The 17,532-nt window shown below is 46.0% G+C and overlaps 1 protein-coding gene across 1 annotated transcript in view; it reads right to left on the minus strand.

Annotated features, from left to right (window-relative positions):
- The window catches only part of Tmem132c (transmembrane protein 132C), a 234,634-nt gene extending 217,463 nt beyond the window's left edge, over positions 1-17,171 (minus strand). Inside the window, exons 1-2 of the mRNA XM_008853794.1 lie at positions 17,159-17,171; positions 15,407-16,292 (exon numbers count right to left, since the gene is read on the minus strand). Coding sequence (XP_008852016.1) covers positions 15,407-16,292; positions 17,159-17,171 — 899 coding nt within the window. The remainder of the gene's footprint in view (positions 1-15,406; positions 16,293-17,158) is intronic.
- Positions 17,172-17,532: the final 361 nt, after the last annotated feature.

Below are 17,532 nucleotides of genomic sequence, written 5' to 3' on the forward strand. Positions count from 1 at the left end.
TGCTTCTAGAAGAGCAGCTGCCTAATGGTGGCTCTACTTGGAAATCACAGCTAGGTTTCTGCTCATGTCAGTCACGAATCCCTTCCTTAGGGCTCTCCCAATGACTGTCATGGACAGACCAAGTTGGGGAGGAGCTCTGAAAAGCACCCACTTCATCTTTCCACTGTAGGCTTACTACCTCCCTGTTAGAAAACCTGCTATCTCTATGGAATATGAAAGCTCCCCATGTCCCAGGTCAGCAGTATATATAGTGGACCATAGTGGACCTTCTACCTGAGAAGAAGCAGCCTGGAACACTGGGGGCACAAGGGCACAGACAGAGTCCTTCAACTTTGGAAGTCTACACAAGGAGGCAGAGAGACCATATATGACAAAAGATAGTTACAAAGAGAATGCCAGAGTGAACCTCAAGAAACTGAGTTTGTACCAGTGGGAGTTGAGGGTTGAATCACAGGAAAGAGCCCACTTCGTTAAGATAAAAGATGACTCCAGGCACTGACCAGCACGTGCGAGGAAATAAGACTTCAGCATACAAATTATTGAAAGAGGTACAGAAAATGGGGCTGGAAGCACAGCAAGTCTGTGGGTCTTGACTGTCCATCAGTGTCCGGGAAAGATTTTCCAAAATAATGACATCTAAGTGCATGTCAGTCTGGCTGATTTAATTGTATGGAGGAGGCAGGATCTGGGCATCAGTCTCCGTCAACAGTGATCAAGAAATTGATAAAGTTACAGAAAAAGTAGATTAGCAGTATAAAGTCCTGCTTAACCTGCACCTTATTTCACATCCTTTAAAATTCTCTTTCTTCCTCTTTCCCTCCCTCCCTCCCTCCCTCCCTCCCTCCTTCCTTCCCTCCCTAAAAAGAAATAATCCTATCCAAGATACTGTGACCAGACCCACAATATCATAACATAGAACCAGGTGTGGTAGTTCGTGCTTACAAATCTAGCATTTGCAAGACTGAAGCTGGAGGACTGCCATGAGTCCAAGACCAGCCTGGGTTACATAATTCTGAAACAGCCTGGGTGCCAGAGCCAGACCCCATCTCAAAAAATACCATTTAATACATAGTTTTCCTAATTTCTAGCCCTGGGAGGAGAAGAAATGGGAAATTATTTTTAATGGTTATAGGGCCTCTCTTCAGGCTGTTGAAGATAAAGCTGGGCTGGACCTACAACACTGTGAATGTAGCAAATACAATGTTAAAACACTCAATTTTATGTGCATTCCACTTCAGTAAAACACTCCTAGTTGTTAAAAAAAAAAAAAAAGGCCTCCTTGTGGTATTCTTGTACCCAGGATTGCACATTCATTTCTCATCGAGATTTTCTTCTTTTCAGGGTCCTTGGTATTTTCTTTGGTTTTTGTTCTAAGGCATCCATAAGGTTGAAGGATTCAGACCAGTTTTCCTTGGAGAATAATCCCACTCAGGATTTGTCTGGTTAGATTCAGGTGTGACAGTGATTGAAAGAGCATGTCCTGGTTAGCATTAACTGTCAACTTGACAGCCCAGATCACCTGAAAAGAACCTCTACCGAGCAGCTGTCTTTATTAGGTGGTTTGTAGACATGTCTGTGAGGGATTGCCTTCAACGTCCTAGTTGATATAGTAGGATCCAGCCGGCCATTTACCAGGCAGGTGGTTCTGGACTGTATAAGGAAACCTGTGAGTCAGAGTCCCAGGCCAAAGCAGCTTTCCTCCATGGTTCCTGCCTTGAGTTCCTGCCCTGACTTCCCTGTGACTTGGAAGTGCAAGTCAAATAAACCCTTTCCTCTTCAAGTTGCTTTTGGTCCGTGTTTTAATATAGTAACAGAATGAAACTAGAACAGAACAGGAGCCACAGGATGTGGAAATCCAACAGGACTTGTTACCTATAGGGGAGATGTGAGTGGGATTTGGGCAAAGGGCACAGAGGAACCTGACACTCCAAGATCTTAAAGCCAGCTTCCCCATTTCCATATGCGTAGACTGAAGTCCATGGAGGGTCCAAAACTCCCTAAAAATGAAAAGCTGGGCCAGGATGAGCCCTTATAAGTCAATCCCCAAGGTAGATCTATTTGAGTGGCACTGAGGTGAAGGGTAGGAACACAGTCATGTGTGTGGAGCCCCCAGAATCACCTAGAGTCTGTCATTTTGTAGCCACCAGAGCATGCCACCAGGCAACGAGTTCCCCTGTCTGCAGGTACCTGTAATGATATATCTTGACTCCCCCCTCCTCCTCACTCTCCTGTGGGAAGATCCATGTTCCCTTTGCTGGACGCATTTCTGCCTGCTAGCCCAGCAGCAGCCTACAAGAGTGGAAGCAGCTTGCTCTCAGCAGAGGAGCCCACTGCTCCCCACTCCATCACCTGCTGGCCAGACCCACAGCTGGAGGGGAAGCACATACAACATTCTGCAGGGGCAGAATGTTTAAGGTGACACATAAACCAGCTCAGATGGGTAGAGGTGAGGAGCAGCAGTGTGAGCAGCCAATCTGAAGAGGGGGCCCGCCTGGTTGCAGGCACAAGCAGCTTTGTGGAATTCTCTGGCCTCCCTATACACAGGTCCTGAGTCAGCAACTTAGAAAGGGGCCCAGCATGTTTTCACAAGCCCTCCAGGGGGCGCTGTTGCCCACTCATACTTGCAAACCACTGGCCTGAACTGTGCTGGTGGGAGCTGAAGAGGCTGATGCCTTTTGATCCTGAAGAGCATTTGCATTGCTTGGGGCTCAGAGACACTCTGCAGGCAGCCCAGGGCCTGCCTCCTCTAGGCTGAAGACAAAGCCTGCTTTCTCTCTTAGTTGCTTTTGCAGTGGCTTGTCCCGTGCAGGAGGTGCTGGGATTTGCACAAGCCTAACTAAGGCCCTTTCCTGACATCTTCCACCACAACTGCCCTTTCCTGCCATACCCAGCACAAGGGAACTCAGGATCATTCTTGCTCCAGAGAATAGGGAAAAGCATTCATTTTCTTCCTTTGTGATTCCCCTAAATTCTCAAGGTTTCCCCTGGAGGCTAGGCTGCCTCTAGGGTGTCAGTGACTCTTATCTCCTGCCAAGTCTGATTTGACACTACTGCCAGCTTGAGAGAACTTGAATTTCTTGAATAAGAACTTTTTTTAGCTAATGAAGAACCAGGGACGAGGGTCTGCAGACAGGAAGTGGTTGGGGTGCTCTATAGAGGGAGCACAAGTAGGAAGCTTTCATAGGTTGGACCAGGACATAAAGCAAACAACAGGTTCATTTGGCCACAATTGCACAGTTGCCTGATTCGGTGTATGTGGTTGGAAAGTCCCTGACACATGATTGTTAGTTGACTGTTTCAGAATGGTTGGGCTTAAGTTCCTTTCCCTTTAATGTATGCAGTGAGAAGAAATGGTTCAAGTTTTGTTTGTTTTCAAATGAAGCAAATGCCACAAACGGGATCTCACTGGCTGTGTCCAAGTTAGGCTTGTTTCCATTTTAATTTATGCTAACAAGGGCTCCTTTTCCTCATTTACCTTGCATGCTGATGTCCATGCCGTACAGCCATTGGTATAATATGCTTGCTTTACGGGTTCCATCTTGTGAGAACCCGTGGTGTAGCGTGAAGTGCAGTGTGATGAAAATATCATCTGTTATACCAAAATAGTATATCCCAACGTGAGGTGGGCTGTTAGAGAAATGCCAATAGGGGATTTGATGTTGGAACGGGGTGGCAAGAAATAGCCTGAATTCTTCAGAGACTTCAAACTGCATGGCTGGCAAGGAGGAGCCAACTGCATTCATATCCCCAGCCCCCTGCATCCAACAGCCCTCCCATGGTCCCATTTTAACACAGCTTCCATGTTCAGCTTTCATCTCCCAACTGTGCACTTTGGAATGACGTAATTGGGTTTGTCACCTGCACCCCAGCTTTAGATCTTCCTTCTCAGAAACACTGACACTGATCCATCAAGTGCAAGAACAGTCACATGACTGATCACCCGTTCCAGGAAGTGTTCATTAACAGCTAATGAAATGAATTATAATTGAAGTGCTGAAACGCACCAGGGACACGCTCCTTCTGAATTCTCTGGATTTATCAGTTCTTTTTTAAAGGAAGGAATATTAAGATAGACTCATGACAAGGTTGAGACGAACTAGATAAGGCCCTTGCTCTCTGATAAACAGGAAAACTGGCCTTGATTTTAATGGCTCATGGCCACATTATCTGCAGGAAACATGTGAAAAACAGAGCCCCTTGCTGCCTTACCAGGGAGAGTTGCTATGCCCTTAGCAGCTCTTATCGCACATGATGCCTTCTAACATCTGAGAAGCAATTGGGTATAACTCCTAAGATGTGGTGATGAACCTTGTGTCCTGGTTTTCCATCTCAGCAGCAATCAGTAGTTGGGGTTGGACCAGTCTCATCCAGTGGGGAGGGATACTTCTTTGTATACTGTGGAATATCTAACACCCTCCCTAGCTTCCACCCACTAGGTGCCAGTGGCAACTTCCTCCTTCAATAAATGACTAAAAATGTCTACATGCACTGTCACGTATCTCTGGGGAAGTGGGATGGAACCAGGCCTTGTACGAAAACACCGGGTCGCCTCAAAGAAAAAAGTAATGGCATCTCTTTCCCCAAACAATGTTGATACTACCATAGTGATGGGAGTCCACCAGGTAGGATGCCCCCAGCTACACTCAGCTTGCAACCAGAAGGCCCAATTCAGCTTTCGTGGAGCTTCAAGAAAAATACATTTAATTCTAAAACAACAGTAAGGTAAAAATAGTTAATGTTTACTAAGTTCATAAGAGGTGCCAGGTATGTTGAAATTCTCTTAGTGGAGTCTCACAATATCACCTCGCACAGCAGTTATGATCATCCATAGATAGCAGTCAAGGCCCAGGAGGGCTCAGGATCCAGTCAGGGTTGCAGAATGGGGGAATTGTGCTGCTGGCCTTGAATGTGATCATATTCTCTGGACTTTACTACTCCACTGGGCTGCAGCTGGGGTGTGCACCTACTGCTAGTGCCTGCCAGCCCACCAGTCCCCCGTCTTCCAGTGCCTGCATAAAACCCTCCTTCTTCTGGCACCTGCACTTTGTTTCTTTCCTGGATGCCCCACATACACTCACCGTTAAAATGTTTGGGTGAGATTTATTCATTGATTCTAGCTTTAGGAGTATCCTGGTGAATAAACATGCTTGCATTTGCTGGTCACCATAAATAGATTAGAGATGGGTATGTGGCCCAAACAAAGTCAAGAAACCCAATTACAGGCCATTTACTGGACTCATTATAAGAGAGACGTCTACTTTAGTCTCTGAGCAGGGTAAGAGCCACTGGGGCTCATTGTGCAGAAAGTGATGAAGACAGTGAGAGCATTAGTGCATAACGGAGCTGGACGGTGGAGTGGGAAATCGAATCTGAAGATGTCATTCAAGCCTGGGGCATTTGGATCCAAATCGCCCAACCTGTTTCAGTTCAAGTCAGTTTGAGCTGCAACAGAGACTGACACATTCCTCATCCCTCAGTGCCTCTGGCTTCTTGTCTGCAGGATGGGCTGTCAGGAGGATTGTTCTCCAGACTTTCAGTGAGTAACTTCCTAAACACCATGCAGACATGACTGTGTAGGCATCCTAATCTGCAGCCCTGGGGAAGCCAGAGTTCTGACTCTCTGCAGGCTCCATCGTGGCTGTACTGGGAAAGACTTGCAGAAAAAGCTATGTATTCCCTTATCTTGTAGCACATTCTGTTCTTAAAGATCCCTCTGGAAAACTTAGAAGAAAAGCCTTCTTCTGGAAAGCCCGCCCACAGACTGAAGTTTCAGAGCAACATGGTGGTGGGTGCAGGGATCTCAGGGAAGGTGAGATGTGGCCAGTCGTCCACACTTTTGTCACTAGTGCCCCATCTGAGCAGCAGTCACTCAGATGGGGGCATAGTGGTTTTCTAGCTAGGTGTCCTCCAGGGAGAAGACAGGGGACAAAAGTCCTAGCTGGTTTAAACTAAGCTAAAGTGGCAGAGTCAAGCATTTATTTATATATTTTTAAAATTTTTTATGTGTGTGGGTGTTTTGCCTGCATGTATGTATGTGTGTGCAAAGCCCACAGAGGGCAGAAAGGGCGTCAGAACCCCTGAAACTGTAGTTACAGCTTGCTGTTAGCTGCCATGTGGGTGCTGGGAAACAAACCTGTGTCCTCTGTAAGAGCAGTCAGTGTTCTTAACTGCTGAGCCATCCTGCCAGCCCCTGAGTCAAATCAGACATTGAGACCATGGATCTCACTGGAGGGAAGACGGGTTGTAGGACACAATCCAGCTCGGGGTAATGGAGGGAGCTAGATGAGACCAGGAGAAAGCTGAGAGCTACAGCCACCTCCCTCATCCTCCCAGTCCATCATCCATATCTTCCTTCCATTTCCTACCATCTCCTCATGCACAGGATCTACATTTCCTGAAAAAGTACCTCATGTCTCTGTAAATGGACTGGAGCCCACCTTTTCTATCAGAAACTTGAAGGATTGATAAACCTCCAAACATGCTCAACTTCTCTAAGAACATTGGTAACGGGCTGAAACAGCAACCTAACCACAGGCAAGATCTTAGAGAAGACAGAATGCCACCAGAAAGCTCTCTCAACAGAGCCCTTTCCTCTTCAGCCCAGAGTTCAATTCAGCTAATAACTCAGGGGATTTCAAGACAAATAGTTCAGCTATCTTAAATTTAGAGTCTAGATAACTGATATCAGACCCCAGACCAGCAGGGCAATTTCAGATGTCCTTTGTTCTTAAGGAGGTCTATCTCTATCTACTTTGTTGTTTTGTTAGTTTGTTTGAGATAAGGTTTCTCAAACATTAAAACTTAAAAATTCCCAGAACCTTGAGTCAGGCACAGTGGCACACACTTGTCATCCCAGTACCTCAAAGGCTGAGGCAGAGGATTGAAAACCTGAAACCAGCCCATGCTACATAGCAAGTTCAAGGCCAGCCTGAGCAACACACCAAGACCTTGTCTCTTAAAAACCAAACCCAGTTTGGGAAGATGGCTCAGTCGGCAAAGTGCTGACCATGCAAAGATGAGGACCTGAGTTCAATCCAAGGACTCACATAAAATGCCAGGCAGGGTGGTGCAGGCTTATAATTCTGGCACTGGGGACAGGACGTGGAGTCAGCTGGATGCCTGGGGCTCACTGGCTGGCCAGCCTAGACTATTGAGTGAGTTTCAGGCCAGTGAGAAACCTTATCTCAACAAACAAACAAACAAACAAACAAACAAACGAAGTAGATAGAGCTCCTTAAGAACAAAGGGCATCTGAGATTGTCCTCTGGTTGCCACACCCATGTAAATACATGTACATCCCCCTCAAGAAGACACATGCATACACATACACACACACACACACACACACACACACATTATAACAAAGGCACCAAATACAGAAAGAATTGATGAACCTCCTTGCTACATTATGACTTGGTCAACCATCTTTCTGCTCTGCAAATGTCCAGAGCCACAGGTCCGGTATGCATGGGTTAAGCTGTACAGCAGTCAGAGTCTGGTTTTGGGAACTCAAAAGCCAAGATGACTTTTAAGTGGGTTAAAGAATGTGGAACAAAGGCGGCAGGCTTCGGGTCGGAAGGGCTCTGGTTCCTTTCTCTATTCCGAGCTGGAGTCAATTTGATGTTCAAATGTTTCCCACAACAGTTAAATCGCTCTCAAATGCTACGCCAAAGGCTGGGCTGCTTGGCAACCCAGATGTGTTTTAGGGGAGCTGGGGAGGGGACAGGGGCTGAAGCAGGGAACATTATTTCTTCACTTCTTCCCAAGCAGAAAGAAAATTGTTCCTTTTGTCTGTTCCAGGAGAACACATTTAAAATGACAAGCTGGGGTAAAAGAAAACAAACTCTTGCTTTTGGACTCATTTGATGGTGAAAACGGACATCAGGCAGAATGTGGGCAAACCAGTTTGCAGAATTTTCTGAATTCACTTCAGATTTGCAGTCAGTACAAACGTGATTGGGCTTTAGGGTCCTCTTCTCTAAAGAGGGCTCTGGAACAGACCAGTCCTTCCTTGACCTCACAGTCCTTCCTTGGCCAGTTGGAATGATGATCCCAAATTACCCAGGGCAAGCCAGGTATCTGGAAAATGCCTTTGAGGGTTTGTTCAAATCCTCAGACATAAAAGAGATCAGAAGAAAAAAAAACTGACGCTGTGAAATTAAATTATAACAGCATACAGTCAGGCTGTGCTCTGCAATTAAGAGGACTGAATTTGAAAGCGCTGGGCTGGATGAAGGCAGGGAAGGTTTTCTCCATGCAGAGGAGGGAGAAAGTTGCACTTGAAACTTTGTTTCCTCCCTTTGGAGAAGAAGGCTGTGGTGCCACGGGGCATGGCACAAGTCAAAAGAACCAAAGAATGGTGGAGGAGAAGGTCTGAAGTATGTCAGCGCTTCCCTGCGGCAGGTTCGACATTGACCCCACCCCCTAATCAACAGGCACGTGATGCCTTACAACAGGACCCATCTGGAAATAGGGTCTCTGCGAATTGTTATGGATCTCAAAATAAGATCTTTTGTTTAGTGGGCTCTGCACACAGTGACTAGTGTCCTTAAAGGACAAAGAAAACGGGAATCTGAGGTACAGACACCTACAGCAGGGAGGGAAGGCGTGTGAAGCAGAGGCTGAAGTGAGTGATACCACCCAGGCTGAAGAATAAGGACCATCCCACCAGCAGGTGCCTGGAGGCCTGGCTGGGGCAGGAAGGATTCGTCTCTGAAGACTTTGGGGCACCTTGACTTCTGACTCCAGAACTCTGAGGGAATGAAGTTCTGTTGCTTTAAGCTACAAAGTTTGGAAGTCAGTTTTTAACAACTACTGCAGGGAACTTGTGGGTTAGTTTTAACTGCAACTTGACACAACCTAGACTCACCTGGGAAGAGAGTCTTAATGAGGAATTTTCTAGATCAGACTGGCCTGCAGGCACGTCTGTGGGAGGTTGTTTTGATTGTTAATTGAGATAGGAAGACCCAATCCATTGTGGGCAGCACTATTCCCTAGGCAGGGGTCCTGAACAGTATAAGAGGGAAAAACTAACAGAGAGGAAAGAGCAAATAACCAAGCAGGCAGTTCTCTGCTCCTGACGATGTGATGTGACTGGCTGCTTGAGTTTCTGCCTTGACGTCCCCCAAATGATGAACTGTAACTTGGAAGGGTAAGCTTACTAAAGAAACTCTTTTTTTTCTTCTAACTTCCTTGTCAGGGTAATTTATCACAGCAACAGAAATGAAACTAAAACACTCCTCAAATGGTGGCACTTGTGAGTCTCCATTTCTAGCTTGACTCTTTAAAGCCAAGAAGTCTGGTGGCCAGCTTCCCCAGGACCAGCCATTGCTGGGCTTGTCAGACGGCCACTCCTTCGTAAGCAACACTGAGCACCCAGTGGCTCTGATTCCTGTTCATTTTAGCTCCACAGCTTCCACAGTGCAATGTGCCCAGAAGGCTGGCCACTGCTACCAGGTGGGGAGTTGATTTCGAAGGTTCAGCATGCTCAAAACATTTGCAGCCATCAACACTATCTAATCCAGGATATTTTATCACCCCCAAGAGAAACCCCATGCCCATTAACAATCACTCCCTCTTGTCATCTGTCTGGGTCCTGGCCACTATTAATGCGCTTCCTACAGGTTTGCCTGTCCAGACATTCCATTCAAATGGAGTCAGACACTACAGTCATTTGCATTTGGCTTCTTTCAGCAGCTTATGTTCCAAGTGCATCTACACTGTCGCATATACCACAGTTTAGTTCTTTTTCAGGGTTTAATACTCTTCCACTAAACAGAGAGCTCATATTCGCTTATTCATTCAGCAGATGAAGAGTGGTTTCTATATTTTCGTGACAATAAAAAACAAAAAACAAAAAATGCTGCTGTGCAAGTTTGTGTCTTCGGTGCCCTTGTATAGCCTCTGCCCCTCACTCATTGGTGGGAACCTGTGATTCTGCCCTTTGTCTGTAAACCCTTGTAAAGGAGGCAGGAGCCAGTCCCAGTGCTATTTGTCAGGTATGGTTCTAGAAGAGAATCCACCTACTGGGCTTGGGAAAAATGACACTTTTTTCTCTTGTTACTTATGAGGTCATGCGGCACTTTTAAACACTTTCTTTCCACATCCACTCTTTTTATTTATTGACTGGAACACAGTAGAGAGCTTGCTTTTTATTTATTTATTTATTTATTTATTTATTTATTTATTTATTATTTATTTATTTATTTATTCATGCTGGGATCGCACTGATCTGAGTTGACTCATTAAGGGCACACGGATTACTGGTTACAGTGACTGTGCCTCACCCTAGTAGTCAGGCCAGAGCAGAACCAACCAGAAGCTCCCAAGTCCTAGAGCACAGAGAGAACAGGACACTGCCAACAACTGAATTCCTCACCCATTTTGTGGTTCCACCTCTGCAAAGTGAGGCTCTGAGGGACTGAATGCTGGTCCTAAAACGGCCTCTCTTTGTCCCTCTTTCCCAGTCAGGAGGACGAGCTCCATATTTCACCTTTAACTTGGGAATAAATCACCCCTTAGGACTGATGTCCTGGACACTGTTGCACAAAACTTAACCCAGCACAGGATGCAGCAGTATAAATAATAGAAATGGTTTCTCTGCTTCTGGAGGACTATTAGAAGGTCAGGAAGGGAGACAGAGAAGTTCCTGCTTTTCTTCTGTGAAGTGTTGGCTTGTGCTGAACTAGTGGCTGAATTGGAGGGCACTTTGTGGTCCTCGCTGAGAGAGCTTTCGAAAACCTCCCACAGTCTGGAGAAACTCATAATTGTGTGGCATCAAGGATGCAAGCGATGTGTCTTGTTCTCTGTCTTCATCCGTCATCTCTGGGTGTTCTGAATCCTTACCTACTTAATGGGCAATATATATTGAGTTTGAACACTAAGCTTTTCTTGGTGTTGGGAGCATGTGGCCTGTTTATTTATTTGGTCGTCATTAACTGATCCTTCTTCGGTCCTGTCTCAGCCTCACCCACCTTCGTTTTGTTCCTGCAAACTTTCAACATTCTAGCACACTGCTGCAGGACCCCCATCACTCCCACAGTGTGTGAGACCTGCCTTATTTAAGATGCTTTCTTCCTCTCCATTCTTCCTAGCACATTTTACAGCGCATTTATCTGTGGTACTTTATCCGCTTCCACTCCTGAGAAGCCCCACTCAGGTGGAGGGTTTTGCTATTTCCTTCAATAATGCAGAACCATACTTGGCAGATGGGCTGTGTACATATTAATGAAACAAAGGTTATTAAATGAAAGGGAATATTACATGCACAGTGAAAATGCAAACAATGGTTTGTCGTAGTTTAGTCATCAGAAGAAGGTAACTATTCATACAAATAGTAAAGACAGATGTTTAAATTCCCACCTAGGAAAGACGACTTGGGGGCTAGGCAAGAATTAACCACAGAACCATCTCCCCAGCCCTTCTCCACTTTAAGATTATTTATATATTTACTTATTTATGTGTATTCGTACTTGATCGCATGAATTTATATGCACCACATGTATGCCAGACCCTATGAGGCCCAGAAGGGGAAATCAGATCCCCTGGATTGGAGTTATAGGTGGTTGTGAGCCACCTTGTTGGTGCTGGGGACTGAACCCAGATCCTTTGCAAGGGCAGTAAGTGTTCTTAACCACTGAGCTCAGGTCCATTTCTAAAACGGATCCCTTCCATGCCCCCTTTTGAACAGTAAAACTCGGTCTTTGGAGTGAGAATGGACATCTCAAAGCTGTGTCTTCAGAAAGTGCCTTAGCTTCTACTCACTGGGCTCTGAACATAAGCACTCTGATCCACATCTGTGCTTGGGGTCATCTGGGCTTGGATTTTCTGATGAAGAGTTCCTCTGCAGTGTTGGCAACTTTGCTTCAAATTTAAGGTCAAGGATAAAGATACGAGGCATGTGGCCTGTGCTTGTGGGAAGAGAGAGACATACCTCCTCCCACGAGGACTGTGATTTGTGATTTGAAAGCTGGTAGGTGGGGAATGTGACTACCACAGATGAGGACATAAAGGGACCAAGGTCCACACTATCACCCTCAGTGTTCCAGAAGACACTGTGCTCCGAAAGCCCCCGCCTTACAGAAAGATGACCCTCCCTAACAAAACCAGGATGAACTGGCAATTAATACAACTGGGAGTACAAGCCTGGGAGCCAGGAGTGCTGAATACAAAGTCACTTTGCTGCTAGAACAGAACTCAACACTATGGGTTTTTGATGGATGTTTTAAACACCTGTCAGTAACATTCAGTAGTTTTATGTGCCAGATGCTGGTACAAGCACTTCACAAATAAGTATTAGCTTACAGAATCATAACATACTTATGGACATAAGGTTAATATGATTGGATTTATCTTTAATATGAGGAGATTGAGGCTGGCTGAGGTTAGGAACCTTGCTTCAGGTTACCCCAGCCGTGCATGGAAGGGACAGGAGCAGAAATGAGGTCATCTGTTTGCAGAACTGCTATTTCTCACCATTCTTTAAGAGGAAAAATACAGATCTCCCCTCTGACAGCTAGGTCAGGTGTCCTGGTGTGGCCAGACTGCTCTGGACTATAGATCTAGGTGGCTTGCAGGCTGGTTGGTCTCCTACTCACCACTGTAGAAGGGAGAAGCTCTGCTTTCTCAAGAGAAAAGCTAGCTCATAAAGGTAGAGGATAAAAGAGTCACAACTCCTTAGTAATGCTTCCCCTACCTGTCTTTCTGTCCTCAGTTTCCAAAGTCAGCACTACAGGCATTTAATTTACCCTCACATGAAAGCAACAGGCAAAGTGGTGAAGTCAAAATGAAACTCAGAACTCCCAGATCAGTATCTTTCCCTTTGCAAACCAGGAGGAATCAAAGTCGGACTCTCTAAATCTTGACCATCTTGGTCTCATGTTTATAAGGTGTAATGAGTCACAGACACTGCCAATGAAGAATCTCTCCACCCCTCCACCATGGGTGGTTCCTTGCTGACCACAGAGGACTCAGGGAGCAATCTGGAGAAATTTTTCAACCCCATAAAAGACGTTGGGTTTCACATCATTAAAAGGGATGTTGTAAGAGTCCTCCAATCACACTCAAAGCAATGGAAAATCAGGATCTGCAAAACAATGCACTCACAAAAGTTAAGAAGGGGTCGAGGTGCAGCTCAGTGGTGGAGAATGTGGTTTGCATGCATGAGACTCTGTGTTTGAGGTTTGACCCCCAACACCATAAAAATAAATGTATGTTGACAAAGACAGATACTTTAGAAAACAATGATCCAACCCCAGAGTAATGGTGGCACATACCCTTAATCCCAGCACTTGGGAGGCAGAGGCAGGAGGATCTCTATGAGTTCGAGACCAGCCTGGTCTACATAGTGAGTTCCAGGCCAGCTGGAGCTACAGGGAGACCCTGTCAAGAAGAAAGAAGGAAGGAAAGAAAGAAAGAAAGAAAGAAAGAGAGAGAAAGAAAGAGAGAAAGAGAGAGGGAGAAAGGGAGGGAGGGATTGATTTACTCAAATCTTTGAATTTGAATTCTTTATGCAACACACACAAAACCCAAACTTTAAAAGTCACCATTCTCACTGATAGAATTAACAACAGAACAATGTAGTTAGCAGGCTGGGATTCTGTTTGGCAAACACATTTTTCCAAGCAACTCCTCAGCACAGGAGTATATGGGTTGGGCTTTTTTTCCTACAAAGAATCAAAATGTAGCTACAACAATTATAATCTAATACTTTCTTTTCTAAATTTTCACTTATTATTTTTAATTTTTTAATGTATATGTGTGTATTGCCTGCATGTAGGTAAGTGCACCCTTGTCGTGCGATGCCCACGGAGGTCAGAAGAGACTGTTGGATCCCCTGGGACTGGAGTTATGGACAGTTAGTTGTTAGCTGCCATGTGGGTGCTGGGATTTGACCCCAGGTCTTCTGCAAGAACAAACACTATTCTTAACCACTGAGCCATCTCTCTAGCCCCTAAGACTTTCTTAAGTATAATAAAAAACTTGATTTTGACTATTTCATTTTTTTCATTTATACTTTGAAGACAAATCTCAAATGACAACTCTTTTTATTCTTGTGAAAATCCTGCGCCCATTGAAGAGGATCTGCCTTGTGTGTTTCCCCTAATTGTCTTCAGAAGCAGGTGCTCCTCAAACACATTCTAGAATCCTCACAGCAAGCAGCAACCCCATGAACACTTCCCTGGCACTCTCTGCTAAGTCAACTGCAGCAAAGGAGTCGAACTCTTCTATGGCTGTTTGCCACAGATGCAGCCCCTCAGCTGACTTTTGTTAGGCATGCCTCTTGAACCACAGTGATGGAACATTTAACCCACACATACCCTCAGCTCCTTTCACAGACACAGCCTGGGAAACAGGATGATCTTGTGAATGTACCTTTTCTCTCTCTCTCTCTCTCTCTCTCTCTCTCTCTCTCTCTCTCTCATTTTGTGTTTTGGGATAGGGTCTCCCTGTAGCCCCAGCTGATCTAGAACTCCCTATGTAAACAAGGCTGGACTCAGTCTCACAGAGATCCACCTGCATCTGTTGGGATTAAAGGTGTGTGCCACCATGCCTGGCCCAATGACTTCTTTAAAGTCCTTGGATGTGTCAGTTCATCACATAACCAGAATTGGCAGAGCTGCAAATGAAGTCAAAGGACAGAATCGCCTCCCTGTCCAATCTCACGAAAACTCAAGACCAGAGCCCCTAGTGGTGCAGCCTTGTTCCTTCTAAGCTCTGCTCTCCTCAGGCCAAGAGGCCCCAGGGTGGGAGAAGGGGGGCATAAGAACCGCAGTTTGGGTTTTTATGGTGCTCTGTCCCTAAAAAGTTTCCATCCCCTTGTGGCTTTTTGTCCCCACAGTGTTTCCATTTCTTCTAAAAGTAGGCCACTCCTCCTCACATGCTGTGGGTCTCTGTACCTGTTACATCACAAAAGCAGAGACGGTGAGAGTGCCCACTCTCACCCCAGCCAGTCAACACAACATTCAGTTATGTGTTGTTGATGGACAGAGACAGAGACCCAGTCCATGTAGTATACAGGGCATATAGACACCTTAGGCCAACAGAGAAAGGGAAGAAATAATCACACAGGGCACTCTAATCCCAAATAAAAACTCAACCCCCCTGAGAGTGGTGGTCTCCCCACCTCTGGGAACCTCCTTTACCCTCGATATCTGTAACACTTGCCAAGAAACACTTCCATACACACCGTGTCTTGTCTATTAACTTTTTTAACTGACAAAGAAAAAGAACCCACCACCCAGCCAGTATTACTCCCTCCTCTCCATTGTTCACAACACACAGCTTCAAGGTGCACCTCCACATTAGGAAGCAGGTCCCTCATGAAGTGACAGTAACCCTGACCTCCCACATGCAGTCAGACCTCTCTAGACATCACTGGTGGCCAGAGGCCAGGCTGGGCACCTACCTCAGAATGAAGAGATCCACGGTGGAGTTGCTGGAGATGGTGACGGAGGCAGTGACTATGTCCCCCTGTTTGACTGGCTGGGAGGGCAGCCAGATGACCACATTGCCATCCAGGTGCAGGCTGCGGAGCTGGGTGCTGTCCTGGGTCTGATAAAGCCCAACAGTGCCAATCCTCTGTAGGTGGGACGTCCTGTCCTGTCCATCCTTTCCTGGACGGATGGCGTTGTCCTTCCTGTTGTCACCTCCAGCACAGTCCCCACGCTCATCCCCTGGCTGCACGGTGTAGTAGAGTTCCACAGGACTCCCCTCTGGCTGCTCTGAGGGCCTCCTGCGCCCGGCCACAAGCAACGGGGGACTGAACCAGCTGGGCAGCAGCTCCAGCTCTGCCACACACAGTCCCAGGGCCCCATCCAGGCGACAGCTGCCCCGCACCTCCCTGGTTTCACGGAAAGCAAAGACCCGCAGGCAGGGAAGCTTCTCGGCCGCCCTGTGGTCACCCCAGTCTCGGCCCACGATGTGGAAAAGCACCTGCACTTTGGGCCGGCTCAGGTAGACCTTTTCCCGAAGGATGTGGGCTTTTAGCCTCCAATCAAAAGGAAACTTATTGGTTGGGCCTAAAAAGTTTGGGTTCAGCATCAAGTCCAGAGGTACAACCTTTTCTGCAGAATAAGGTCCATAAGTGGCATTTAATACTGGGGGCTGCCTGGCCTTGTAGGTGAAGAAAGACTCCACCCTAGACTGCAGGCTGGCATTCCGCAGTGGGTCAGGATTAGCCTCCTTGAGGAAGAACGAGGTCTCGGCTTTGAAGACACGGAAGCTCACAGGCAGGTATGGCGGCAAGGAGGAGAATCTCTGGATATTGTCTGTGACCCCGCGACCCTCTGTCACTAAGAGAGAGAACAAACAAAGACAGATCAGTGACAGACTGCTCTGATGCTGTTACATATGGAAGTAATCTAGAACTAAGGGGCAGAACTTCTGAATTCTACAAGCCCAGAACCCTTAGCGTCCTTCCACAACCAGTCAGTAGCTGTGGATGGCCTGCAAATTACAGGCATATTAGATTGAAATATGTAAAACTGGAAGTTGGGGAGATGGTTAGTGGGTAAAGTGCTTGCCATGCACACATTAGGATCTAGACTCCTCATAATTCATGTCAAAAAAGCAGGGCATGTTGGCACATGCCTGTAATCCCAGCACTGTCTGGCTGGCCAGTCTAATCAAATCATGGAGCTCGAGATATAGTGAGAGCTCAGAAATAAATAAATAAAATGGAGCGTGCTTGAAGAAAATATCTGACATTGACCTCTGGCCGCCACATGTACCCAGCACACACATGTGTACGTTCACCCATGGACACACACAACCACACACACACACACACACACACAAATACGTAAAATGAATTCTATAGACCAAGTCAGGGAATGGTTACTACTTCACACAGTTCAACATGATGCATAGGCATTTTGCCTATGAGATACAACTTACATGAGTTAAAATTGCATTACATGCCACTAGCATAGGAAAACAGACCCACAGAATAGATTAAAAGTCACAAATGAACCCCAGAATGTAGATGCTAAGTTTGAGGTACAGGTAACATCTCGAATCATGAGGCAAACACAGATTTTAATAAATGTTGCTGGACAGGTGGGTAGACATTTGTAACTAAAATAAAGTAAGTCTTGTATCTTACAACACAATATGATTAAGCTTCAGAACTAGAGAGATGAGTCAATGGGTAAAGTACCTGCTGTGAGCATGAGGATCTGAGTTTGATCACCAAAGCACATGTAAAAGTTGGGCCCAGCAGTGCTTGTCTGTACCTAGCACTGAGGGGTGGAGAGAGGAGGATCTCAGAGGCTCTCTGGCTAGCCAGTCTAGCTGAAATGGTGGGTGACAGGTTCAATGAGAGCCCCATCTCAAAAAATAAGGATAGCCATAGAGGAAGATACTTGAAGTCAACCTCTGACCCCCACAAGAACACATATAGATGAATGCACACACACACACATACACACACACACACACACACACACAGAGAGAGAGAGAGAGAGAGAGAGAGAGAGAGAGAGATTAAACTTCAAACAAATCAGTGATTTAAATATAAGAAAACAGAATCAT

This window comes from Nannospalax galili, unplaced genomic scaffold (assembly GCF_000622305.1).
Source record: "Nannospalax galili isolate Female #2095 unplaced genomic scaffold, S.galili_v1.0 scaffold566, whole genome shotgun sequence".
In the NCBI taxonomy this organism is placed as follows: Eukaryota; Metazoa; Chordata; class Mammalia; order Rodentia; family Spalacidae; genus Nannospalax; species Nannospalax galili.